General features: G+C 53.4%; 10 protein-coding genes across 10 annotated transcripts; 6 read left to right on the forward strand and 4 right to left on the reverse strand.

Moving 5' to 3' along the window:
- Positions 1–186: 186 nt before the first annotated feature.
- RPS9 (40S ribosomal protein S9) lies at positions 187–970 on the forward strand (the record flags this gene model as incomplete). The annotated part of the gene is made up of 4 exons (XM_049327622.1): positions 187–254; positions 330–428; positions 504–737; positions 790–970. The coding sequence occupies 4 exons, from the start codon at positions 187–189 to the stop codon at positions 968–970; spliced, it is 582 nt and encodes a 193-aa protein (XP_049193767.1).
- Positions 971–1,687: 717 nt separating this feature from the next.
- On the reverse strand, positions 1,688–3,007 carry J4E83_000662 (uncharacterized protein; the record flags this gene model as incomplete). The annotated part of the gene is made up of 2 exons (XM_049327623.1): positions 1,688–2,494; positions 2,624–3,007. The coding sequence occupies 2 exons, from the start codon at positions 3,005–3,007 to the stop codon at positions 1,688–1,690; spliced, it is 1,191 nt and encodes a 396-aa protein (XP_049193768.1).
- Positions 3,008–3,983: 976 nt separating this feature from the next.
- Positions 3,984–4,503, reverse strand: CRP6 (40S ribosomal protein S27; the record flags this gene model as incomplete). The annotated part of the gene is made up of 4 exons (XM_049327624.1): positions 3,984–4,044; positions 4,099–4,245; positions 4,300–4,337; positions 4,501–4,503. The coding sequence occupies 4 exons, from the start codon at positions 4,501–4,503 to the stop codon at positions 3,984–3,986; spliced, it is 249 nt and encodes an 82-aa protein (XP_049193769.1).
- A 1,086-nt stretch (positions 4,504–5,589) lies between these two features.
- Positions 5,590–6,488, forward strand: J4E83_000664 (uncharacterized protein; the record flags this gene model as incomplete). Its single annotated transcript, XM_049327625.1, has 2 exons — positions 5,590–5,690; positions 5,894–6,488. 2 exons carry the CDS (start codon positions 5,590–5,592, stop codon positions 6,486–6,488), a joined length of 696 nt encoding a protein of 231 aa, XP_049193770.1.
- Positions 6,489–7,085: 597 nt separating this feature from the next.
- Positions 7,086–8,076, reverse strand: J4E83_000665 (uncharacterized protein; the record flags this gene model as incomplete). Its single annotated transcript, XM_049327626.1, has 8 exons — positions 7,086–7,198; positions 7,248–7,464; positions 7,515–7,636; positions 7,689–7,703; positions 7,754–7,770; positions 7,825–7,842; positions 7,895–7,945; positions 8,027–8,076. The coding sequence occupies 8 exons, from the start codon at positions 8,074–8,076 to the stop codon at positions 7,086–7,088; spliced, it is 603 nt and encodes a 200-aa protein (XP_049193771.1).
- Positions 8,077–9,324: 1,248 nt separating this feature from the next.
- Positions 9,325–11,063, forward strand: J4E83_000666 (uncharacterized protein; the record flags this gene model as incomplete). Its single annotated transcript, XM_049327627.1, has 6 exons — positions 9,325–9,368; positions 9,416–9,574; positions 9,626–9,686; positions 9,733–10,128; positions 10,182–10,281; positions 10,330–11,063. The coding sequence occupies 6 exons, from the start codon at positions 9,325–9,327 to the stop codon at positions 11,061–11,063; spliced, it is 1,494 nt and encodes a 497-aa protein (XP_049193772.1).
- A 1,878-nt stretch (positions 11,064–12,941) lies between these two features.
- Positions 12,942–14,653, forward strand: J4E83_000667 (uncharacterized protein; the record flags this gene model as incomplete). Its single annotated transcript, XM_049327628.1, has 6 exons — positions 12,942–13,016; positions 13,065–13,215; positions 13,267–13,535; positions 13,585–13,880; positions 13,932–14,489; positions 14,539–14,653. 6 exons carry the CDS (start codon positions 12,942–12,944, stop codon positions 14,651–14,653), a joined length of 1,464 nt encoding a protein of 487 aa, XP_049193773.1.
- A 2,867-nt stretch (positions 14,654–17,520) lies between these two features.
- On the reverse strand, positions 17,521–19,244 carry J4E83_000668 (uncharacterized protein; the record flags this gene model as incomplete). The annotated part of the gene is made up of 2 exons (XM_049327629.1): positions 17,521–18,846; positions 18,906–19,244. The coding sequence occupies 2 exons, from the start codon at positions 19,242–19,244 to the stop codon at positions 17,521–17,523; spliced, it is 1,665 nt and encodes a 554-aa protein (XP_049193774.1).
- Positions 19,245–20,394: 1,150 nt separating this feature from the next.
- On the forward strand, positions 20,395–22,552 carry J4E83_000669 (uncharacterized protein; the record flags this gene model as incomplete). Its single annotated transcript, XM_049327630.1, has 5 exons — positions 20,395–20,428; positions 20,557–20,750; positions 20,798–21,064; positions 21,109–21,597; positions 21,647–22,552. The coding sequence occupies 5 exons, from the start codon at positions 20,395–20,397 to the stop codon at positions 22,550–22,552; spliced, it is 1,890 nt and encodes a 629-aa protein (XP_049193775.1).
- A 610-nt stretch (positions 22,553–23,162) lies between these two features.
- On the forward strand, positions 23,163–24,363 carry J4E83_000670 (uncharacterized protein; the record flags this gene model as incomplete). Its single annotated transcript, XM_049327631.1, has 2 exons — positions 23,163–23,803; positions 23,859–24,363. 2 exons carry the CDS (start codon positions 23,163–23,165, stop codon positions 24,361–24,363), a joined length of 1,146 nt encoding a protein of 381 aa, XP_049193776.1.
- Positions 24,364–24,393: the final 30 nt, after the last annotated feature.

Consider the following 24,393-nt stretch of genomic DNA (forward strand, 5'->3'; position numbering starts at 1 on the left):
TGAAGTTGGGCTGGTGGTTAGTAGCTGAGCTGGTGTTGATGGACTCGGAATATTGAGATTGAGATCTCGCGCACATTCGCTTAGCGACGCACGGACCACATCGGTGGTCCCCGAGCCCACCACCGGGCGCCGTGTATTTTGCATCATTTTCTCTCTCTATCGCAGACTCAACCATCGACAACCACAATGGCGCCTCCCCGATCCTACTCCAAGACGTACAGCGTCCCCCGTCGTCCTTTCGAGTCCGCTCGTCTGTATGTGCAACCCCATGGCCACTGAGCGAGAGCGTGCTCCGCTTATGTCTGGGACACAAGTTAATGTTGGGTTAGGGATACTGAGCTCAAGCTCGTCGGCGAGTATGGTCTCCGCAACAAGCGCGAGGTCTGGCGTGTCCAGTTGACTCTGTCCAAGATCCGTCGTGCCGCTCGGTGAGTGTTCATTGTTCTCGTCTGCGCGCAATTGATGCGCAGTCTGCGAGATGCGAATTCGCTAACATTCCGCAGTTCGCTTCTTACTCTTGATGAGAAGGACCCCAAGCGTCTCTTCGAGGGTAACGCTCTCATTCGCCGTCTCGTGCGTGTCGGTGTCCTTGACGAGTCCCGCATGAAGCTCGATTACGTCTTGGCCCTCAAGATTGAGGACTTCTTGGAGCGCCGTCTCCAGACCTGCGTCTACAAGCTCGGCCTCGCCAAGTCCATCCACCACGCTCGTGTCCTGATCCGCCAGCGCCACATCCGGTATGCATCCGCCCGCATTCGCTCAAGAAGCGCGCGACTAACAGTATCACAGTGTCGGCAAGCAGATCGTCAACGTCCCCTCCTTCATGGTCCGCCTCGACTCCCAGAAGCACATCGACTTCGCTCTGACCTCGCCATTCGGTGGCGGCCGCCCTGGCCGTGTCAGGAGGAAGAAGGCCAAGGCCGCCGAGAAGGGTGGTGACGAGGACGCCGGCGAGGAGGACGAGGAGTAGACTTGACGCCAAAAGGAATGATTCATGGACGACAGGCGTTAGGCACGATGGGATGAATCTCTTTGATAGTCATCCTGTCCTGGAAAGCACTATATCCCTTGTGGGTCTCGGCTGGTGGATGATCTACATATACTTCACGTAGACACTGCCCAAAAATTTTCAACTGCCATCGTCTGTCTTAGTTCACTTACAATGCCCGTGAGAATGTAAATGATGCTTGTCCACGTACGGTTTGTAGGATCTTACAACACCCTGCAGCCTACATTGATGCTACGTCTTGTCACTTGCTTGTTGTTGTCCTATTGTAGGCTGCAGGCCTACTCAGTTCTTTCTTGTATAAGGTGACAATCTCACCTCATTCATGGAAAAGTTCGGACACTGTGGAGCCTACATCAAGATAAAAACATGCAAAGTAGGTGGCCTGACGTTGATGTAGGCTCCCGACCTATTTAGTTTTTTTCTTGTATGAGGTGGTCTGACTGACGCTCTTGCAACGATGGCTGCCCTGTGGCTAAGTCGTTGGCAAACCCCAAGCTGCATAACGTTTGATCAGCTCGCTGCATTTTGCATCAAACTATTGATGAGCCTAATACCTCCCGTATTTGACCCTACCACATGTACACATTATAGATCAAGCAATCGACAGGTGTCAATACGTTCTCACAACACCGGCTTTCGACCACTATGTCTCGATATGCTCTTCCCTACTGCATAATCCTAGTACTCCGAGTCATCGGTATACAACCGCGTCTGCGGGCTGGGTCTCTTTCCCTCCAGCGATAGCCCAGCCGCAACCCTCTCCTCGCCCACCTTGGCCCTTGCCTCCTGCATAATCCACAGTCCAGAACTAGTTCCCAGCCTTGTCGCGCCAGCCTCCAGCATCTTGACTGCCGTGTCCAAGTCCCTGACCCCACCACTCGCCTTGACCTCCATCTTCTTCTTGCCTATTTTGGCCGATGCGAGGTACTCCGCCGCGGCCACCATGAGCTGCACATTGGGCAGGTTAGCGCCCGGTCCGTTGAAGCCAGTGGATGTCTTGATGAAGTCGAAGCTAGCAGCAGCGGCAAGATGAGATGCAGCAAGGATTTGCGCGGAGTTTAGTTGCGAAGTTTCGAGGATGAGTTTGAGTGTTGTGGGGGCAGGGCAGAGGCTTCTTATGCTAGCCAGTTCTCTGTAAATGGCGCTGTAGTCTGGGATCTCATCTGAATCTTCCTCGCTAAAGTCGCTGGCGTTGCTGCTTCCAGCATTCTTGGCCGTGTTGGCAGCGGTGATGCTGTCGATTGCTGAGTCACGAGCACGCTCTAACGGTGGAGAAACCGGTCGGTTGTGCTTGGTGAGGAGGGAGTAGTTGAGGACGACATCAAGTTCTCTCGCGCCTGCTGCTACGGCGGCACGTGCTTCTCGCAGCTTGTAGTACGTGTCTTGGGTTCCTTCGTGGAACCCTACAACGCAGGCTACAAGCACGTCGGTGCCTTTGAGGTTGGAGACACAGCGTTGGACATAGTTCAGGCGAACACAGACAGACTGGTAATCTTGTCAGCTTGGGTTTTTCTTGTGAGCGGTGAGGTGTAGCACGTGTCCCAGCTCCAAACTCTAAGGGTGCGACTGTGCCTCATGCGGAAGAAACACCACCAGAACTGCAGAAGCACATACCTTGAAGTTTTCTGTCCTTGCCTCGCCGCACAGCCCATCGATCATCTTCGTCGTCGCGTCCAACTTGAGTACCGTGTGATCCACCGTTTTAGCCAACTGCTTCAGCGCTTCCTCTCCATTCCTCATCCGCGGGCCCTCGTAAACCTTCCTCGCCCTCTCTCCACTTTCCACCTCTTTCAACACATTCTTAATCGTCTGATCAATTTGCGTTTTCCATTCCTGGTTCGTAAAACGATCCGTCATTATGTCGATGGGGTTCGATTTGTCGTCGCAGAGATCCGGGTTGGCGGCGAGGAAACCGCGGATCAAAACTTCGGATTCCGTCAGAGGGATGGGGTGGGGGTTAGTTGGAGCTCCCGCGCCTGCTGTGGATGAGGTGGACATTTTGAACGACGCGCTTGCAAATGTTTGTTTATTGATCTTGTGATTGTCCACTGATCTATTTTAGTGGCTGTCGAACCGTGAGCCGCGGATGCGCGAGCGAACGAGAGGGCGAGTGGAAGTATTGACGATGACGTGGGGTGGCTTGTTCTCGACTCGTGTCCAATCGTTAATTGAAATAAGCACTTTAGGCGAACGGTTATGCAGCGGCGTTGCCTCCTGGTCTTTGAGATAAAGGTGGCTGTATCGACGCCTATTATGTAGGAATCTTGAAGTTGGCGGAGGTCGGCGTTTTGCTCGTCATGTGGCTGCTTGTAGGGAAGGTGCTATGAACTGGGTAGGGGTCTCGGCCATGTTTCCCCACTTGGAGAGCAGAATCATTCTGCCAAGAATGATGTCCTTCTTTTCTAGGTAAGAAGCACATCTCTTTGCGATACTAGTAGGTTGTGACCGTTTCCATTCCACGCGGGTGGTACAGTACCCGTATACAACCTGGTGTTCGGTGTAGACGGAACTTGATCAAGTCAGTGTACACTACATAAACATAAAACCGGCGTATGCATGTTATTCACAAGACAATGTTGGATCACTTCTTTGTATGCGAAACGAGTGTGAGGAATTGACGCTTGATTTACAAAGGACCGCTAGCATGCGTAGGTATCCTCGATTGCAAGCCGGTCCTCACCTCGGACGACTGATCCAAAGGCTCTGAAATGCTATCTCTCCTCCCACATGCATGTACATGAAAGCTGAAAGACCATGCCGAACAAAAGGAAATAGATTCGAGGAAAAGGGTGGTCCATCAGCGCTGAGATATCCGGAACTCCCGTTTTTGTGACTTTTGCATTGACTCGAGTCGAAAGATCCCTCTTCTATCCTGCGGTCGAGTCGATCGGCGCCAATGAGATCTACACCCCTAAGCCATGATAGTCGTCATCGTAACCCATCAATCCCCGCTGTCATCACATCGACGAATCGTCTACTTCCTTCGGAAAGAGCAGCCCTCGGTCAACCGCGCCTTGCCACCAGTTGGCTGGCACCTGTGAATGCGTTAGCCCATGCCCTGTACCCATATCCATTTGTCCCAAACTTACAGGACCTGCGAGCAGCCCTGGCAGACGACGACTGTGTTGGCGTGCGAGAAGACGGTGGTGATGGTGAAGCATCCGGGGCACTTGACGTCCATGAAGAAGGAGCGGGGAGCGGGCACGAGGGTCTTGAGCTTGTGCTTGCGGGCCTCACTACACGCTTGTTAGTCGCAGGTCGGGGGCGAAAGGGCGGGAATGTATGCGTACGCGGCCGGGGAGGGGTTGAGGAGGTCAACTGCGAGAACCTGGGATGCTGTTAGTCCAAAGTCCTCATTGAGATAAATTTTGCGCAGGGCGAGGCGGCGAGAGGTTGCGAATTGAAGGTGCTGTGGCAAACTCCGGGCGTCTCGTGTGCCTGCTCAGAATCCTCTCGCGCGGCCGTCCAGACCCTCGGGAACTCGAACTCACCATTGTGACGATTTATGGAGAGTCTTTTGGTTTGGTTGATTGTCGTTGATGGCTTGTCGATGATTCGGGCGCGAAAGTCACGTAGTAGAAGGGGGGGTTGCTGGTTGACAAAATCGACCATTGTGCACCAAGCGAGCTGCGCTAGTGGATCTTGGCGGCCCGTGCTGCGAATTCCACAGGATCTCTTCCCCGGATCAACATAGTTTCACAATGCTTTGCAACATTTTAGTCTTTTTCCTAACGCTGTTGTTCTTTGACTGCAATACGGAACGTTTGTGTTGTTGTGCTGCGTGTTGTCCAGTCTAGGACGAAAGCTCGCTCCAGAGCGGCAAGATGCCCACGTGAACTAAACATGAGCAGACCGCCACTAGGGGTGGCTACATTTCGTGATGCTTTGTACAAAGAGTGTATAAGAGTAGATGTATACATTACCTTCGAGTATCCACCTGTTAAGATTAATACTATGTATGCTGCAAACTGCGACACATACTCAAGCCACCCGTGTACTCTTGGCCGCTCGTCCTTGAGCATAGTGAGCAGCTAATTGCTGACAAGCCCTTTGTTCGAGGCCTTTTCAATCTACAGCGTCAAAACGAAGTGAATGGTTGCAACTGAACTGCATGAAGCTACAACACGCTCATTGCTTCCCCTCTGATTGCACAGCAAAGTGCATCTTCAAAACTAGAAGTAAACGAACATGTCCCAATCGGACCGATTCGCAGGTATGATGCATCCAAGCACACGACACGAGTGAGCTTCCCAAGGCAAAAGTTCGGGAGAGCTCTGACTGGTCAGAAGTCGTGCCGCCGAATCTGTGGAGCACTCTGCTTTTGACCGGGAATGTGAGAGCAGCAATCGTAGACTCTCTGTGTGGTCATTTGGTCTAGCTGAAGTTGACTCGACTGAGCGCTAAAGTGCGAGGTATTGCCCCATTGCATCTGGGGTGACTTCCCTTTTACCCCACTTAGCGTCATTTCCAAGCTCGTCGTACGTCGTATAGACTGCGGCTGCATATAAGTACGAGGAGGAAACAACAAAGAGTGAAAGAATAAACAATCCATCCAGTTCACCGGCGATTTGTATCTCAACATGGCCGCGCAGCAGAAGAACACGCAGGAGATAGAGAAGGCGAAGAAGCTCAACCATGTGCCCTGGGACGAGGAGTACGAGAAGATGATCTCTGGTATGCTGTATGTATACACATTCTACTGTCTGCAATGAGTTCAAACTACATCACTGCCTTCTCTTTAAGAAGTAAACATGCACACTATTGAAGGGGAAACCCAGATATCGTGAAGCCTACATCAACGCTACATGTTCCTCTATCTAGCATTATCTTCATGTAGACTGCAGGCAAATGTTTTCATACCGTAGGATACTGACACAACCCCAGCTACAACGCCTTCACCCCGTCCCTAAACGCCGCCCGCTTCAAAGCCCGCGCCTTCGCCCACAAATACAACACATGGTTCCCCGACCCCGCCACAACCGACGAAAGCAAGGGTTTCGACATCCTCGCCGCAGAACGCCTCAAGATGCTCAAACAGATCATCGGCCATGTGGCTGACGATGAGATCTTCATTGAGCCCCCTTTCAACATCGACTACGGCTGCAACATATCCCTAGGCAAACGTTTCTACGCAAACTTCAACCTGACTATTCTGGATTGCTCGCTCGTTACCATAGGGAACCGGTGCATGTTCGGCCCTAATGTGTCGATTTTTGCCGCGACGCATGAGATCGAGGTGCAGTCGCGACGGGACAATATCGAGTATGGAAAGCCGGTTGTGATTGGTGATGACTGCTGGATTGGGGGTAATGTGGTTATTCTACCTGGAGTTACGATTGGCCGGGGAGTTACAGTAGGGGCTATGAGCGTGGTGACAAAGGATGTTCCGGATTTCTGTGTCGTCATGGGACAGCCGGCGAAGGTGGTTAAGAAGGTGGCGGAAATTACGGCGGAGGAGGGCGATGTTATGGCTTCTTAGGAGCTTGAGATTCGACAAAGGGAACACATCTTTCAACGGGCACAGCATCACTTAGGTTCCACGATAGCATGATGTGAAGAGCGTGAGCTGTTGATGGTGTTCTACCCAAAGTGACATCCAACTCGCCCTGAAAGTGCAGTCAACTCAGCTCATCTATTCGAGAAGCTCTCGCTACCGGGAGCGTAAACGCATGTAGACCCCGCCAAACCAAAGAAAGAAGTGAAGAAAGTCAGCGCCGAAGCTGGACTGGAGCAAACATGTACAATAAAAGTATAAAAGCGTTGAAGCGTATAAAAGGAATCGAGGGGAAGGTCTATGCAGGGAGCACTACTCGCCAATGCGCACTCCCGTCCTGAGTATGCGTCCTATCCAACCGGACTTGGACCAGCACCAAACAGTTTGCCACCTTTTCCTGAGAAGCATAGAACTAGCAATGGATGAAGATACGAAGGATGTTAACGATGCGAATATGAAGGCGGTGATGCGATCACGAGAAGTGTGGGATGGTGCGCGTCTATCCAGAGATGAAGTAGCGATTTGGCCGAGTAGTTTGTGGTGGAATGCGGTCGGAATCAATGGCGGGAGTGTTGTATTGGCCTAGAGGATTGTGCAACCGCCGCTCTTGTCTTTGCTGGTCTTGACTTGCAGAGCGACGCGGGCGGCTTCAGTAAACGCTTCGTTCACACCTCTATTCTTCATAGCGGAACATTCTACACCCGTTAGATATCTGCCATGGTTCCGAGACGTGGCTTGGCTTACCCAGGTACCGCAGTGCCTTGATCTTCTCCGCTACGCGCAGACCCTCGTTGTAGTCGATGCATGGTTTCTCAGGTTGCTGGTCGTCGGCGTCGTCGTCCTCCTTCTTCCGCAGGTCACACTTGAGTGCCACTAGAACGAGCTTAACGCCGGGGCAGTTCTCTGCTATTTCGCCGACCCATTTCGTTTCCACGTTCTCGAGCGAGTCCGGTGAGTCGACCTGTGCCGTGTGAGTTGCGAGTTGAACAGCATAATGTCGGATGAACGTACCGAAAAGCAGAGCATGATCGCGTGCGTGTCATCGTAGCTCAATGATCGTAGCCTATCAAATTCTTCTTGCCCGGCGGTGTCCCATAAGCTGAGCTCAACGTGTGTGTTGTCGATGTAGATGTCTGTCGCACCGTGTCAATCGTGTTTGTAGAACTTGCAGATAGGCGCACAAACCGTGTACATAGTTCTCTGTAGTAGTTGTTAGCGACACGAATAGATAGTGTGAGGCGCGCCCTTACCGAATACTGTGGGCTCGCTGAGAGGGCTTCATTAGCCTCATTCGTATCTCAATACCAGGTACAATACTCACTATACTGTTGGAAAGTAGCTACCACAAAGTCAGCAAGCTGCGGAGATGGCAGGATAGCGATGTTACATACCCTCTTGTGAAGACGTTAAGTAATGAGGTCTTGCCGCATGCACCGTCACCGCTGGAAGTACGTTAGCTTGTTCTGTCGCATCACGCCTCGGTCGCCCAAACAAAGAGGCATCCCCGCATATAGCAGACGTACAGAAGCACCAGCTTGCGCTGCACAGACTTTGTTCCACCGCACATGGGCATCGTGAAGGTCGGAAGGAGAGTCGGCGATTGGGTCGTGTCGTCGGCTCAGGGACGAGAGGCGCGCGCGCGTTGGTGCAACAAAGGACGACGGTCGCGGTCGTGGCAGCGGATGTGGTGAGGACGAGAGCGAGAGTCGCACCGGAGACTGGTAGCGGATGATGATAAGGATGTGTGAGGTAAGAGGGAAGCCGGGGGGGATCCAGATGCTGGGCTGGAGATGCAAGCGATGGATGGATGGAGTTGAAGATCCACACGTCGCTAAGACTAAGCCCGAAAGGTCGATTGGCACTGCTCACCTCCGCGACCACTCCACGGCTTTGACGCTATCCATTTAGCAAGCACCACGGACGCGGGGCGATGTGTTTGCCGGCTGAGCCAAACAATTATTCGCCCAAAGTCATCTTAGAGAGCTGTCAAACTTGTTAGTGTTCCTGGGGAAACGGCCGCGAGCAAGTGCCAGCGACAGAACCTCGGTGCACAGGCAGCAAGGAAGAATTGATCGATGAGACTAACATGACGGCCAGGACCGTGAACCGAGTTAAGGGATCTGCTAGTGACGGCGAGTGGTTGAGAAGGGATCTGGGATTCTGGGATAAGAATGCCCGGGGTCTGAGCCTTCTCCACAGCTGGAAGCCGGACCGAAAAAAGAAGGTCGCGAACTTAGCATATGCTGTCTAATGCCTCAGTCCCAGGCCTACTGCACGCCACTATGCTCGAATATTGCACAGCCTCATCCAGATTCTGTGCGACTTTGAGGCCTCATAACTGTTCATGTTCACAACCGGAGATTTACTCAAATGTCGGAGTGTTAGATTCATCATTGCGTCAGTGCGCCGGGAGATGAGATGGAGGAGCCGGGAAATGGCTTGGAGCTGGAGCCGATTGCTGTAGGAACCAAATTGATCGCAGGCACAAATTGTAATGACGTACTTGTGCAATGTTGATAGGGATGGCGAACGCGCAGCCTCAAGACCGCCTGATACATTCCTTCAGAGAGAATGGAGTGAATGTTGCGATGCATGGCAAGGATACTGCAGCTGGCTGCGTCTGGGAGCTTAGCCCCGCGAAAGTGGGGCTCTTCCGCAGGCACCTACCGCCGCCTCACGTAGGCAAACAAGTCGCGAGAGCTCCAGACAACTCCACACCGCAAATACCTCTATCCACCGGATTAATAGCACAACGCACGCGTATCACTCCAACTTGAGAATACGAGTGTGGTTCAACCAAACCATCACCCACGCCACAACCATGTCTGACGATGACGACTTCATGCAAGACTCCGGCGAGGAGGAGTAAGTCGCCATGACATGCAGGCAATTTCCCCTCTAACAAGCTGTAGGTACGACTTCGAGTACGAGGACGACGATGACGAGCAGAGCGGCGACGTCGACATCGAGAACAAATACTACAATGCGAAGCAGCTAAAGGCCGACGACCCCGAGGCAGCCATAGACGAATTCCTGGGGATGCCCGCGCTAGAAGAAGAGAAGTCGGACTGGTAGGAAATATGCAGATTTGGGGGAATGAATGTATGCTGACGAACGCATAGGGGCTTCAAAGGGCTGAAGCAGGCAATCAAGCTTGAGTTCAAGCTTGCCCGCTACGACAAGGTAGCCATGGTCATACCCGAGCAAGACCTCTAGCTGACATGTACAGGCTGTCGAACACTACAAGGAGCTTCTTACATACGTCAAGTCGGCCGTCACGCGTAATTACTCGGAAAAGTCCATTAACAACATGCTCGACTTTATAGAAAAGGCCGCAGAAGACGCCGACGCATATCGCTGCATGGAGAACTTTTACGCCCTCACCCTCGACATCTTCCAGAGCACCAACAACGAGCGGCTCTGGCTAAAGACAAACATCAAGCTGGCGAGGCTATGGTTGGATAGGAAAGACTACCGTCAGCTTACGGAGAAGCTCCGAGAGTTACACAAGGCCTGTCAGAGGGAGGATGGAACAGATGACCCGAGCAAAGGCACATATTCATTGGAAGTCTACTCGTTGGAAATTCTCATGTATGCCGAGACCAGGAACAACAAGCGGCTAAAGGTAAGGCCCATCTGCATTGAGATTTACCTGCATTATCTCTAACATTAAGACAGGCACTATACCAGCGAGCGCTCAAGGTCAAGTCCGCAGTTCCGCATCCCAAGATTATGGGCATCATCCGTGAATGTGGTGGCAAGATGCACATGAGCGAAGGCAAGCAGTATCTGCCGAAGACATCGACTCAGTACTAACCAATCGCAGAGAACTGGAAAGGCGCGCAGAGTGACTTCTTCGAGAGTTTCAAGAACTACGACGAGGCGGGATCGCTCCAACGGATACAGGTCCTGAAGTACCTGGTTCTCGCGACCATGCTATCGGGTTCAGACATCAATCCGTTTGATTCGCAGGAGACCAAGCCCTACCAGAATGACCCGCGCATCTCCACTATGACGGATCTAGTCAACGCCTATCAGCTAGAGGACATTCACGGCTATGAGAAGATCTTGCAGAACAACCAGGATTTGCTGCAAGATCCGTTCATCGCCGAGAACATTGACGAAGTTACGCGTAATGTGCGCACCAAGGCGGTCGTCAAGCTTGTCGCACCCTACACCCGCTTTACCTTGGCTTTTATCTCGAAGCAGCTCAAGATCTCACTTGCCGAAGTGCAGGAAATCGTAGGCTTCTTGATCGTTGACAAGCGGTTGCGCGGCAAGATCAACCAGCAGAACGGAACGGTGGAGATTGAGAGTAGCACAGACATGGACAGGGTGCAAGCGATGAAGGAGTGGAGCAGCGCCATCGGAGCCTTATGGCAGACGGTGCTGAACGAGGGCGAAGGTTTCAAGTCGGACGAGAGCGGTTCGCAGTTCACGCCTGGTGGTGGCGGGCCCCAAGGCATGAGCGGCTGGAACTCAAGCTCGATGGGGGGCAAGTCTGGTCGAGGCAAAGGCAAGGGTCCAGGACGCCTCCCGGGGGTAGTGAGCAAAGGATGACTTGCAGCATCGGTCGCGCGCGGTCCACAAGACGACCTGTAACTGGGTTTCCGGGCAGGGCACGGAGAGTGGGAGTTGCACAGTACCGTCACCGAGGCGTTTCTGACCTGAAATAATTGAGACATGCGGTCAGGTTGCTCAAGAGGGAGACGTGGGTTGGTTCGTCGGGTAGCACCGGGCAAGAGTTCCCGTGCACATGAGCGGTACGCGACTCAACATAGTAGGCGGGCAACGGACATGTTCGGTCACGCAATCGAGTGCAATTACCCACAGGTCAGCAGCGGTGCGAAGTCGTCTGTATGTAACATGGCCTCGTTTTCTCACGGCCGCCAGCCAAGGTCCCGATCGCGCGGTCATGGCGGTAGCCTGCCGCCAACTAACGCCTCGCCATCTCGATGCCTATGAGCCGTGAATCGACTATCGATGTGACGCATGGTGATCTGAAGCTTCACTGCACTCGTACACATACGCATCACAGGCGGGTTTCCCAGCCATGGCACTGCGCGCCGGGGAAGCGGGCACAGACGAGGAGGGGGTTGCAAGCGAGCCTCTCAGCTAATGGGAGCGCCCACGCCGTGTCTGCCCTGACTCGCACGCGGCGTGGGATCGGTAACTTGACAAGAGTTTATCTCGGGTGTGCGGGCACTTGTTTTTTCTGTCGCAGAAGCGCCACCAGCCACGGAGCGGCAGAGCGAATCATGCCATGCAGGCGGCCACTGCAACAATACGCCAGAGGGTCGTCTTGGCATGTTGCTCGACGCCATGGGTGCCTCGATGCTGCTGTGTTGAGTGCACTCGACAACGTGATACAGCCTCTGCTCGTCGACGCATGCAACGCCAGCCCTGGGCTTGCAATTGTTCCGGTTGGCGGCGCTGCTCGAGGGCTTGCTACGCCTGGCGAGAGGTCCCATGTCGTCATGCCCGCTGTCTCGTGACTCTGATTCTTCCGCGGCTCTTTGCTCGGCGATTCCATGTTTGATGTGACGGAGCATCAAGAGTGCACTTCAATCTCCAGATGCTAACCCATGAAGACTAGTGGGCGCGGAAATCGATATCACACCCCGGTGTTGGTGGGCAAGCCTAGCCGGGTCGTCTTGGAGCATGTAGCAGGCCTCTGTCGAGCATCTCATAGTACTTGCTTTTGCGCGATGCTCCCTGGCGCTGATTATGTGGAGTGGCATTCCTCTTGTACACCCTCGCGCCCTGCCATGTCTCCCCTCGCAGGTATCCGGTGCAACTGAAATTGGCCGTTTCAGAGCGGCTGGACCAGAGTGTTGCAGACTGTTTTGGTGCCTGGCAGCTTCAATTGCACTGGCACGCGCGAAGATCCCCTCCTGTCTCTCCCATATATTGGCGTGTGCCCCTGGACGCCCGTGAGTATCACAGCAACGACCACAGCCTCCAGCCCTCCGCCGCCGGCCTCTGCACCTACTAAAGACGCTGCTGCCCTCGCCAGCAGCTCGCCGGCGAATTGTTGCTGAGATCGTTTGCGCATTGCCGGATCTGTCGTGGAATCCTTCCATCCAATTACTAGCCACTGAGGCCAGTCACGCCCACGGCCATCAGGGAGCCAACGGAGCGCACACAGCGGGGAACGGACGGTGCCGGCAATCTACACACAATCGCACACACTCGCCAAAACACGCATAATAGCAGGACGAGATGAGCAGACAGTCGGTGTTGACGGGCTACCACCCTCACAGCCAGCATCACCCGCATGCACACCTACACCAGGGCCACTATGGAGTTCCGGCTCAGAACCACTACCAAGGCGGCCTAGCGTTTGCTATCCGCGCGCCGGTCCTTGCTCCCGGGAGCTATAATCATCACACTGGCCACCATCACCCAGGCCACCAGCATCGCAACCCCCACCTCAACATGGCCGCGTATCCCTCCGACGACGACTATGCCCACCTGCAGAAGCTGTCGAGCGAGTACGAGCCCGAAGCCACTGTGAGTTGAACTGCGACAATATTCGCCCAAGCGCGCTGACCGCCCAAGGGCCCACTGGTGGGCGAACGCCAAAGCAGCGCTGCCATCACGACGCAGTATGCCACCGCAGATCCCGTCTTCCAAGTCAAGACCGCTGCGTTGCCCGCCAAATACGCCTACTTCCGCACCTGCCGTGGCGATGGTCATTGTGGATGGCGGGGTGAGTGCCCATCGCTTTCCTAGTGTTGCTTGCCCGTGCTAACAAGAACAGCAATCGTCTTCACCTACTTTGAGGCCCTGCTGCATGTGGGCGACGTGAGCAAGCTGGACCATGAAAAAGGCCGCCTCAACTCGCTGGGCAACTTGCTCTCAAATATCGGCTACTCGCGCGATATCTGGATTGACTTTGCCGAAGAGGCGTTCGAGCTCATGACCAGGCTTGCCGAATCGCTGCGCGCCATGAATGGCCAAGCCGATAGCATTCTCCTGCGTACTTTCAACGACCCGGGCGAGTCTATGGCAATCATCACCTACGTCAAGGTTTGCATTCCACATCTTTCATTATTCGAATTGCTAACTCCCTCTCCAGCTCCTAGCCAGTGCATGGGTGCAGACGCACGCAGATGATTTTATGCACTTTGTAGACAACGGCGACGTCAAAACATACTGCTCCAACTTCATCGAACCCACTCAGTGTGAAGCCGACAACGTTGGCATTGCCGCCCTTGCCGAAGCGCTGATCAAGCCTGCTGGGTTTGGTCTCGAAGTATGGTATCTGGACCGCTCACCAGGCGAAGAGATCAACCGCAGCTTCTACTCAGAACCGACAGACGCCCATCATCGCCCCATCCCCGGTGCGCCCATGTTACGACTGCTTTATAGGCCGTAAGTACACACCGTGCATGGCACTATCTTTCGCCTACTAATTCTCCCCAGTGGCCACTACGACATCCTATACAAGGCTGGAGACATACCACAAGTCCAGCACCAGCCTGTTCCCCAACAGCAACCACTTCATGTTGCCCTAGCCAACTACACTGACGAATTCATACCGACCGCTACCAACGTCGGCGACGTCATGAACATGATCCCGGGAATGTACCCCTCTGGTGTCGGTCTAGGCCAGCGATGGCCTTCACTTTCGTACGACTTCAGCCCCAGTCCCACTTCTCATCCTCAGGTTACGCCTGTCCAGCCATACGCCCCGACACCGACGCCTGTAACGCCGGTTAGCACTTCCCACTTGGACTTTGTTACACCACTCCATTCTAGCAACGCAAGCCAGTACAACCCGCCGAGTCATCACAGCATACATCTCGACCAACCTCCTGTGACACTCCCCATACACCCCCCACCGCCACCCGTGAGCATCGACCGAGCAGCTCCCATGGGTGTTGAGAGAGGCGGCCCTTTCCGGCCTTCAATGTACGAGTTGGAACCAGGTTTTGGCTCTTCGATGCAAGTCCAGCCGTTTCAAACGTCCATCTTTCGCAAGTGAGTATCGGCCCGATAATGCCTGTTGACCTTAACTGACATATACGAGTTCTCACTTCAACACTGCGCATTTCATGAATCCCGACTTTGAACCCGAGCAATGGTGTCCGGACGGCGAGTACTCCATAGGGAACAAAGGCCGCCACAAGTCACACTCATCTTGAACACTTTTCTATGCCCGAACTCGACCCCGCGCTTCACTGGTGGCCCTTTCCCGATATCTTAGCGACTACTAGCGTGGCGTTCATCGAGCTTGCTCTACTTTCTCGGCATCCTGCATCATACTTCCACGGCCTCAACACACTTACGACGAATGACGACCGATACCATATTTAACCTCTTTCGGAATATCGCCCAATCACCTCTACACATGCAAAAGCGACGGTACTCACAGTGCCTAAGTTCGGGCTATTTGGCCACTCGCAGATGCTTCCAATCTAGCATCCATCCACGACCTATTTCCATCAAGCGAGGGCGGAGTACTGTACCTTCTTTCTTCCTTACAAGCCAAACCCGCAAGGATCTACGACCGTGACGAATACCAAAGACTATCTGCCTCAGGGTGATCGACTTTAGAGTTGAACATCTTTATTGGTTTCTGTCTGTTCTCTTCTCCCATGGCATTATTAGCGATCACTCAACACCTTCGACATATTTTAACCATACACCTTCTCTCAGTTTAATACAAACACTATTCGGTATGCACGGTCTTTCCATGACTATGATTGCCGCGCCCCACTACGCTGGAAAACCCATGATTGCGGCACAGAACCCGTCTGCGTCTGCTCTTCAGTCCCTTGGTCCGAACGAACTGTTGCGAGCCCCCACGAATACCTTCGTTGAGAATCCTACATCTTCAAGATGTACCTCGGCCTGCGTCCGATCAGGACATGGCATGCCCAGGCTGCAAGGATCCATGTCCCAGAAGCTACACACAATAGCCATGACCGAGGACAAGGTATCTCTATCACTTTGCAGGCGGTCCTGTCGCTGATGGCATTACAATGGACAAGGAGGACCGTAAAAAAACAAACCAATATAAACCCAGGTATCCCACTCACCGAAGATGACGACGTGATGTATATGTGACTCCACTATGACATGGACCCTGAACAAGGAAGCCCACCCTGCGTGCCGCAGAAACAATTGCAGAGCAGGAGAAAAGTCCGAGCCTATGCAATCTCATCACACTATAGTGTATCCCGAAAGTCTGGCTCTTTGCAACCTCGACCCAGTCGTCGGCGAAGACTCTCAAACCCATCCCCATTCCTCATTCCCAAGCCAATATACCGAATCATTATTCCCAACAGATCCAGCCCCCACGTTACATCTCTCACACCTCGGCAACGCATAAGATCGGCGGTTAAAAAATAATCTCCACTCCCTTTTCTCCTCCCCCATCCATCGGACTATCATGCCCTGCCCTGCACTCTGCAATACTCTGATCCTTTGCATGTTATAAACGGTCTAAACGCCCGTCTCCGTCCGCCCATCGCAGCAAGATCGAACCATTATGCATGTGCTCGCAGGGATTGCGCAACGCGCGTTGCCCCATACGCGACTAGCCTGGTATAAGAGCTTGTCTGTGTGTGTGTGTGTGACGTTGATTACTCATACAAGTACAGTTTTGCTTTTTCGGGGAGATGGGGAAAGCAAGGCAGAGAGAAAATCTGCCTAGGGAGTGCGGATGTCTGAGGAAGGATGCGTGAGTGAAGCTAACAAAAAGGTTGCAGAGAAGAGTCATGATTACGATCTCGGAAGCGAGTGGCGGGGGTTCAATGCAAGATACGCGGTTCGCTGAATGAAGCGAGTAGTTGAGGCAGGGGTTTATGTAATATTGAACTTGTTCTATTGTATCTCTGTGTGTGTGCGTGTGGTGTACGGCATTTTACAGTACAGGGGCAGCGAGCATATGGGCAGCACGAAACGCTATTCGTTCACCGTCTTTTCTGTACGCCTTTCCCCACCACCGGGGCAAAAGGTGTGTGTGTGTTCGTTGAAACAAACAGGATTGCGTTGGCGGCATCTTGGAACGGCTGTTCGCAGGATCGGTGGGAGGGTGGGTAGTAGTTCGATAGTCGCTTGGTTTTGGCCCCTGCGAGTCAGGTGTGCAGCAGGAACCACGCTCCACACTATAGCGGGACGGCTGGTATAGGGCCCGCGCGAGGTCGCACATTATGCGAGTATACTCACACCGCTCGAGACATGCCTTGACTCTTGCTCTGTTTCGTCCTGGGGAGAAAAGTGAAGCTTGCGGCTCACGCACAGCGAAAGGCAAAGTTTTGCAATTGCCGGCCGGATGATGAGGTCGTGTCTCACAGCAGCCAACTACATTGCCTCCACCTTTCATCCAAAGGCTGCTCATTAACAGAGAGAGGTCCGTGGAATGAAGCATGAACCTGCGGCGTAAGCCGAACAGTAGCACAGCAGGACGGGTTGAAGAGCTGCGTGATCGAAAACCGGCCGCAGCCTCTGAACTTGGCTTTTCGTCCCGCGGTGCAGCTGACGTTGATCCAAGCGTGACATTGAAGACACGGCGTCGTGCTTGCGCAGTACAATCATGTTCGTCAATAGTAGCACAATTGCGAAGAGGAAACCTGCACGGGCTACCCCGCTCTGTGTGATGACGGCTTGAAGAGGGCTTGGCTATGTGTTCAAGAACTTTGACCCGGGCGTCTTTGTGGTTTTCGCGATACAGTAGCAAGTCCGTGGATGCGAATATTCGTCTTGGAGGTCTGACATGGGCAGTCTCGGAGTTCACCGCCTGGGAAACGTAGGCGAAGGATATCAATGCCGCGGTTTTCCGACGTGGTGTTTCGGACTCTTGCCATGTCGTGATGTACATGCTAGGCGATGAAGACACTAGTCGCGTAAACGTACTACATATCGAAGTCTAGTGCTGCGGTTATACCAAGACCGCGGGCGCAGGCATGTGCAGCATCTCTTCCATTCTATGCCGCAGGAGCCGCCTTATCGCGAAGAACCTTTGTCGATATCGTGGCCTTGTACGCAGCCCCGCTATCGTCGGTGCTCAGGACTCGTCAGCTGCATCGGTATCATCCGATTCAGACCCGGAAGTGGCGTCTGTGCCGTCGTTCATCTCCACATCCCCGTTGGTCTGCTTGCGAGCTGCGCCATTAGCACCCGTTCTTCTCTTCGCTCGTGTTTTGGTGCGTTCAGCCCTCTTCTTTTCTTGGCCCTTGAAGTAGTCGTTCTCGTCGCGCAATTCTGAAAGTTGGGAGAATGTAACTTTTTGGATGCGTTGCAGACTTGCAAGCTGCTTTTTTAACTCCCTTACTTCGGCCTGCTGAGCTTTGCCTGAGGAATCAGATGTAGTCACACTACCTTCGTCTAGTGCCATGAAGTCGGCTGTCGAGGCTGAAGCGCCCTTGGGCTGAGCAGCCCATGAGTCCAGCTCGGCTAAGCTCTCCTCCAGCATACTGGCAGGGAAACTGGAGTGCGTAAGAGCTTCCTCGAAGGCGCTTCTTCCCGCAGATCTCTTCTCAGTTGCAGAAACGTGGGGGCTGCGCAGCCGACCCGTCAGCTGCAGGTTCAAGGTATAGTTTGGCGGAATCAGGCCATTTACGCTGCTCGTCAGCCCTGCATCTTGTTTCGGCTTGACAATAGCCTGGATCTTGAAAGTCGGTTCCGGTGCATTGGGAAAGCCAGTCGGCGGGAGAAATCGAAGGTTTGAGACAGGACCAGGAAGATTGGCAGGGGTGGAAAGATAGTTGGACTTCGCAGTATCCCAGAGTGCTATCTTGCCGCTGGCGTGGCCCGATATTATTGCTGTGCCGTCCCAGCTAAGGCTCAGACAGAGGGCTCCGCCGAGCTTCTGCGACTCTGCATTGAACCGGCTCTTTGGCGGCGGCTGAATTGGCCGGTGAGACGAGGCACTATCTCGAAGGACGTCTATTGAGGTGGTCTTCTGGACGTCATCGTAGAAGTCGATGGTTTGTAAGCTGCCGTCAGCGTAAGCCACATAGAATGCGCGGTCTGCAGGGTCGAGAGTGACTGCAGTCGGTATCTCAGGCAGCAGATATGTGCGCAGAGCTTGGCCATTGTGGTAGTCCCATACTATAGCCGACTTGTCCCCTGATATTGACACGGCGATGTTGGCAGTGCTCGAGCTGTGCCCGCAAGCGATGGACGATATGGGGCCGCGGTGGGTAGAGAGGGTTTGGAACGGCGAACGCGAGGCGTCGGGAGAGAATGACAGTATCGTGGGAAGCGCCCATACGTGTATCATGGCATCCGAGGAGCCTGAGAGGAAGAAGTTGGACGACGGGTCGACAACAATACTCGTGACTGGCTGGAGATGGGACGTGGACGTAGAGACAAGGCGGCCTGAGCAGACCTGAGATGTGTATTAGAGAAGTCGCACACTACATGTATCACTCCAAACTTATGACTGACCTCCCAGGCTAGTATGCGCCCGCTCTCAGTCCCCAGCAACAGCACGCTGTCCTGCGCCGCGAGTGCGATGCTGTGTATCCTCTCCGGGAAGGGCACGAGGGCCTCCTGGTTGCCCTTCTCTCTGCTGTAGACATGGACAATCGCCTTCTCCGACTGCGCAGCGAAGATATGTGAGGCGCTCACAGCTATGCCATTAGGCGCAGCCGCGCTCTTCTTGAGCGCCTGTCTTTGGGCGACGAGCGGCTGGAACTCGTGGACGAAGATACCCGCATCTTTGGTGACGCCCGTGTTTGGCTTGGTCGATGCCGATATGGCGGCGACGAATTGTTCGGTGAGCATGGCCGGGCGTGATTGCGGAAGTTCGTTGTCGCAAGTCGAAAGCTGCAAGCTCTAGAAACTTTTTGGTGGAGCATCCAAAGACTGGGGGTCTGTGCACCTAGCCGCGGCATGGTCCGAATCGGGCAACTTGTCCAAAGCCGTCGATTGCGCGTGTCTAGATAATTACCACGGCCGTCTGAACCTACTCGAGGTCCCTTCCGAAGTAGCTCTAGACACAGCACCCGTCGACGACACACAGAGCTCCAAATCAACATCCTTCGGCACATCTTTTTGCATTAGTCGAGGTCGCCGCGCAGATTTTGAATGAAAAGAGCGGCGCCTTGCCTGCGGGACCGTTTCGCTGCTGCGTTGGCAATGAGTACGTCCCGCTAATGCCTGGCGTCGCCATCTGCTATCACGAGGCCGAGACATGGCCCGGGGCCTGACGAAAGTTCGTAAAGCTACCCCGCATGCAAGTAGCCTAGCCATCTTGGCCACAGGTAAGGGCTGACATAGGGCTGTTCAGCCGCGTACCAAGTGGATTCTGCTGCGTCAGCTCGTCGCCCTCTCGTAACATCACGACTTATCGAGGAAGGTGAACTTTAGTGCGGAACTGTAACACGCTCAACTCGCCGGTAACAGTTTTAGTAACATGTGTGATGTGGTGCGGGAATGTCTATGATCACGGCTACCGAATGCTGAATACCTACCCAGCTACATTCACGGGTAGGCCGACAAAGAACTGCCCCGCGTGAACCCATCGCCAATCTAGATCCCCACACGGACGCCTCGAAGAACTGGAACTACCACGAAAGCTAATGGACTGCTCGCTTCATCCGTTCGGTATTACTCTTTGCCCAATGAGCACTGACCGGATGCTTGGAGCGAGCTGGCACGAGGTCCATCGGTGTACTCTCGCCTATTGCAACTGTATGGGGCTATGGTCTGGGGGTTCTGCGGACATGGTTCTCGAACAAGCCTCGTGGCAGCCCAAAAGCCAGCCCTGCAGATCAAAGGCACAGTAGTGCGCAGCCCCGCCCAGCTGATAGCCTTCACCTTGCACTCCACATCTTTGAGAAACACTAAGTTATCACTGCAGTACGCCATCATATATAATCTGGTCTATTTCAGCACTGTTGATTCATTCGAGATATTACAACTGTTGGCCGTCATGTCTCTCAAGGATTTGACAAGCAAGTCGTATGGTACGTACATCTTCATTTACTCATAGAAAAGCAGACCTATTGTTTACTTCGACTGCATGGATTAAACCTCAAAGACTACCTGAACCTCTGATCAGTATAGTTCTTTGCTAACTCTTCAACACTTGCAGACTACATCGTTGTTGGAGGTGGCACCGCGGGCTTGGTCATTGCAGCCCGTCTAACAGAGGACCCCGACGTTTCTGTAGCTATCCTTGAAGCTGGCGGCAATGGACTGAATGACCTCTTGATCGATGCACCGAACATGTTTACCCAGCTCTGGGGTAAACCACAATATGATTGGGATTACAAGACTGTCCCTCAGGTAAGCACATGATGTGCTGGAATTGGCTTCATCTAACAATCTGGCAGGAGGGCACAGTCGGTCGGGTGCACGGCTGGGCCCGAGGCAAAGTCCTTGGTGGCAGCTCAGCTATCAATTACAATATGTTCAGCATGGCTTCCAAGCAAGATCTGGACAACTGGGCAGAGCTCGGCAACAAAGGCTGGTCCTTTGACGATATGAAGGCCTACTACAAAAGGTTCGAAACATATCACCCAGCATCAGAGACCTTCGGTAAGGGCATGGACGACAAATACCTCGACAAATCACTTCGCGGCACCTCTGGTCCAGTTCATGTCAGTCGTCGTTGGCAACTCATGGATCTTGCTGATCGAACTAGATATCTTTCCCAGAAACCGACGTTACATGGGGCCAGGACGTGTGGCCCAAGACTGTAGTAAACGCCGGATACTCGCCCGCAAAGGATCCTCGTACCGGCTCAGCGATTGGCGGCTTCAACCAGCTCAACACTATCGACCCCAAGCACAACAGACGAAGCTACGCTGCGAGAGATTACTACGAGCCCAACGCGGACAGGTCAAACATGACTCTTATCACTCATGCGCTGGTCTCTAAAATCGAGCTTGAGAAGACCGCGGAGAGTGTCAAGGCCACCGGTGTTCAATTCACAGTTGATGGCCTTACGCACGCGATGAAGGCGAGCAGAGAGGTCATAGTCTGCGGCGGGGTTGTCAACTCCCCCCAAATCCTAGAACTCTCCGGTATCGGGTCATCTACTGTACTTGGAAAGGCTGGAATTGACGTCCTCGTTGATCTCCCTGGCGTCGGGGAAAACTTGTCCGATCACACAGCGACTGGTCTCGTACTGGTAAGTGTATATATTGCTTTGGTTACTTCCATGCACTGACCTTCCCCAGGGTGTAAAAGATGAATACCCAACCGCCGAAGCTCTCGTCCAGAACCCAGCTGTCATGCAGCAAGCCCTAGAAGCATACATTACCCACAAAGCCGGCCCATTTGCAGGAGCGCCTACAACGACAGGCTTCGCCTCACTTGCAAAGATCGAACCCGACTTTCCAAACGCAGAGTCGCACATCCAATCTCTCCTTGAAGACTCCCGCAGTAAACATCCCGATGCCGACCCTGCAGGTCGCGACACCCTCTATGGGCGCCAACTCCTCGATCCTAAGGAAGCAGTTTGTCAAATCGTAATGCTGCCTACGGGTGCACAGATGCAGAACCCAGAGTCGGCTAGCGGACTGTTTCCGTCTGTAGAAGAGGGTATGTGGTGCACCATTGGCGCATGCAGTACACGTTCTCTGTCTCGCGGTAGTGTACACATCAACAGCTCTGACCCTACCGCGTATCCTACAATCGACCCAGCGTACTTCTCTCATCCCCTCGACCTCGACATGATGGCCCGAGCGCTCCTTCACTGTATCTCCTTCACATCCGTAGAGCCGCTTGCCTCAGTCCTCCGCCGAGACCCCGATGGCAACCTCATCACGTCTAAAACCGCCGGTCCAGTGCCCAAGACACTGGAAGAAGCGAAGACCTTTGTGCAGAATAGTACGGTGACGGAGTATCATCCCGTTGGTACTTGTGCCATGCTACCAAAGGAGAAATGCGGTGTCGTAGATGCGGAATTGAAAGTTCACGGCGTGGACGGACTGAGGGTAGTGGATGCTAGTATCTTCCCAACTCATGTACAAGGAAATATCGTTAGTCTGGTGTATGCTGTTGCAGAGAAGGCGGCGGATTTGATCAAGGGTGTGGATGGCATGGATGTTGTGGAAAGGATAGATAGTCTGCGCGTTGACTGAATAGGGAAGTTCACTGCAGTTGAGAGGAAAGCATTTGATTCTCATGATGAGAAGCAAGCAATAGCAACCTGAGGCATGCCAGTTGACTCAGCTCAATGCGCGCCTAAACTAGGCTCAATGCAAATAGTGCCCATGTTAGCACGTGCAGGGCTAATGAACGCCAGTACGCACTCGTAAGAGAGAAAGAACTTGACAACAACCTCCTGAATTAGGATATTGGCCTCTTGCATTAACTTGATACATAGTCGCAACACGGCAACCAAAACATGGTTTTCGCAGCACGATCGCCGCAATGACGTAGCGTCCAATCTTACAATCGCTCCTGCGTAAGTCCAAGCGTTCCTTTGAACGCGAACTTGCCCAATCCGATCCGGCAGGAACACTGCAACGTGAAACCTGCTTTGTCCTTTTCTTGTCGTAAGACGCGAGAGATTACGGAAGTCGCCGATCTATAAACAATTCCGCTTCTTCTCTCGCTTTCTCGTGTTTCTGACGAATTTACTTCAACCTTCACCATTGACGGAATCCCTGTACAACTATTTCCCATTTGACAACTCATTTTCTTTCGAGTTCAGCATATCCAAACAACAACACCACACCGAAAGTCGAAATGTCAACACGCAAATCCAGCCGCGCAACCAAAGCGGTCAAATACACGTCCGCATCCGAAGGCTCGGATTTCGAGGACAAGAAGCGAAAGCCCAGAAAGACATCCACTGCGACACCCAAAAAATCCGGGCCTACGAAAAGGACAAAAGCAGCACCAAACGCGACCACCATATCAGGAAAGAAGGCTCCCATGGACGCCAAGCGCCCCGCCGAATCCGACAGCGAGGACGAGGACGCCGCCGCAGTAGCAGCCCCCAAACCCAAGCGCCAAAAGAAAGACCCCGAGACCCTCGCCCAGGAAGCCCGCGAAAAACAGGCCAAAGCCGACAAAGCGCTGCACAAACAAAACTGGCAGGACTGGCTCGCAGCCCACACCGTTGAAGGCGAGATGCTAGAAGACGAACCGAGCAAGGAAGAAAGCATCACGCAGACCGACGCGCTGAAGAAGTACGGGCTCAAGAAAGAGGAGCTGACGTCTCTGCTGCGGTACGAGAAGAAGAACCCGTTGTATGGTGGCACGATGAAATTGTTCCTAAAAGACAATGTGAAGGAGTTGTGCTTCAGGAAGCTGGGGATGCTGGAGGGAGTGGAGGGGGGAGATGATGAGGTTTTGAGGAAGGGGGAGGAGATTTGGCAAGCAGAGTAAGTTGATATGTGTGTTATCTGATGGAGGAGATATACTAACACGAGATCTTAGACATAAAGACGATCCTGAGTCTGAGGATGAAGCGAAACCGACACAGGTGAAGAAAACTGACAAATCCACGCCGACAAAAGAGAAGAAGGACGCCCCAGCCAAACCCGAGAAATCGAAGAAGGAAGCACCAGCTAAACCCACCAAACCCACCAAAGAAAAAACACCCAAACAAAAATGGTCAGCGTACATATCCGCACACACCCTCGCCGCCGACTCGAACCTCACCGAAGAGCCATCCGACGTCATCAACCAAACAGAGTGCAAGAACAAGTACAGTCTCACGCCCCAGGACCTAGCTTGTCTGCCGTTCTTCCCCAAGAAGAACCCTGTGTACGGGAAAATCATGAAGTTGTTCGAAGAGAGCGAGGTGAAGAAGTTGGCGTATGTGAAGACTGCTGTTCTAGCTGGTGTCGAGGACGATGGTGAGGATGATGGGGCGTTGGTGAAGGAGGGGAGGAAGATGTTTGAGGAGCAGCGAGAAGGGGAGGAGGATGAGGAAGAGTAGGGGCTGTTTGGCACGCGGCCACGACTGATA

The sequence above is a fragment of the Alternaria metachromatica genome, assembly GCF_023757995.1.
Source record: "Alternaria metachromatica strain BMP 0045 chromosome Unknown scaffold_1, whole genome shotgun sequence".
Lineage (NCBI taxonomy): Eukaryota > Fungi > Ascomycota > Dothideomycetes > Pleosporales > Pleosporaceae > Alternaria > Alternaria metachromatica.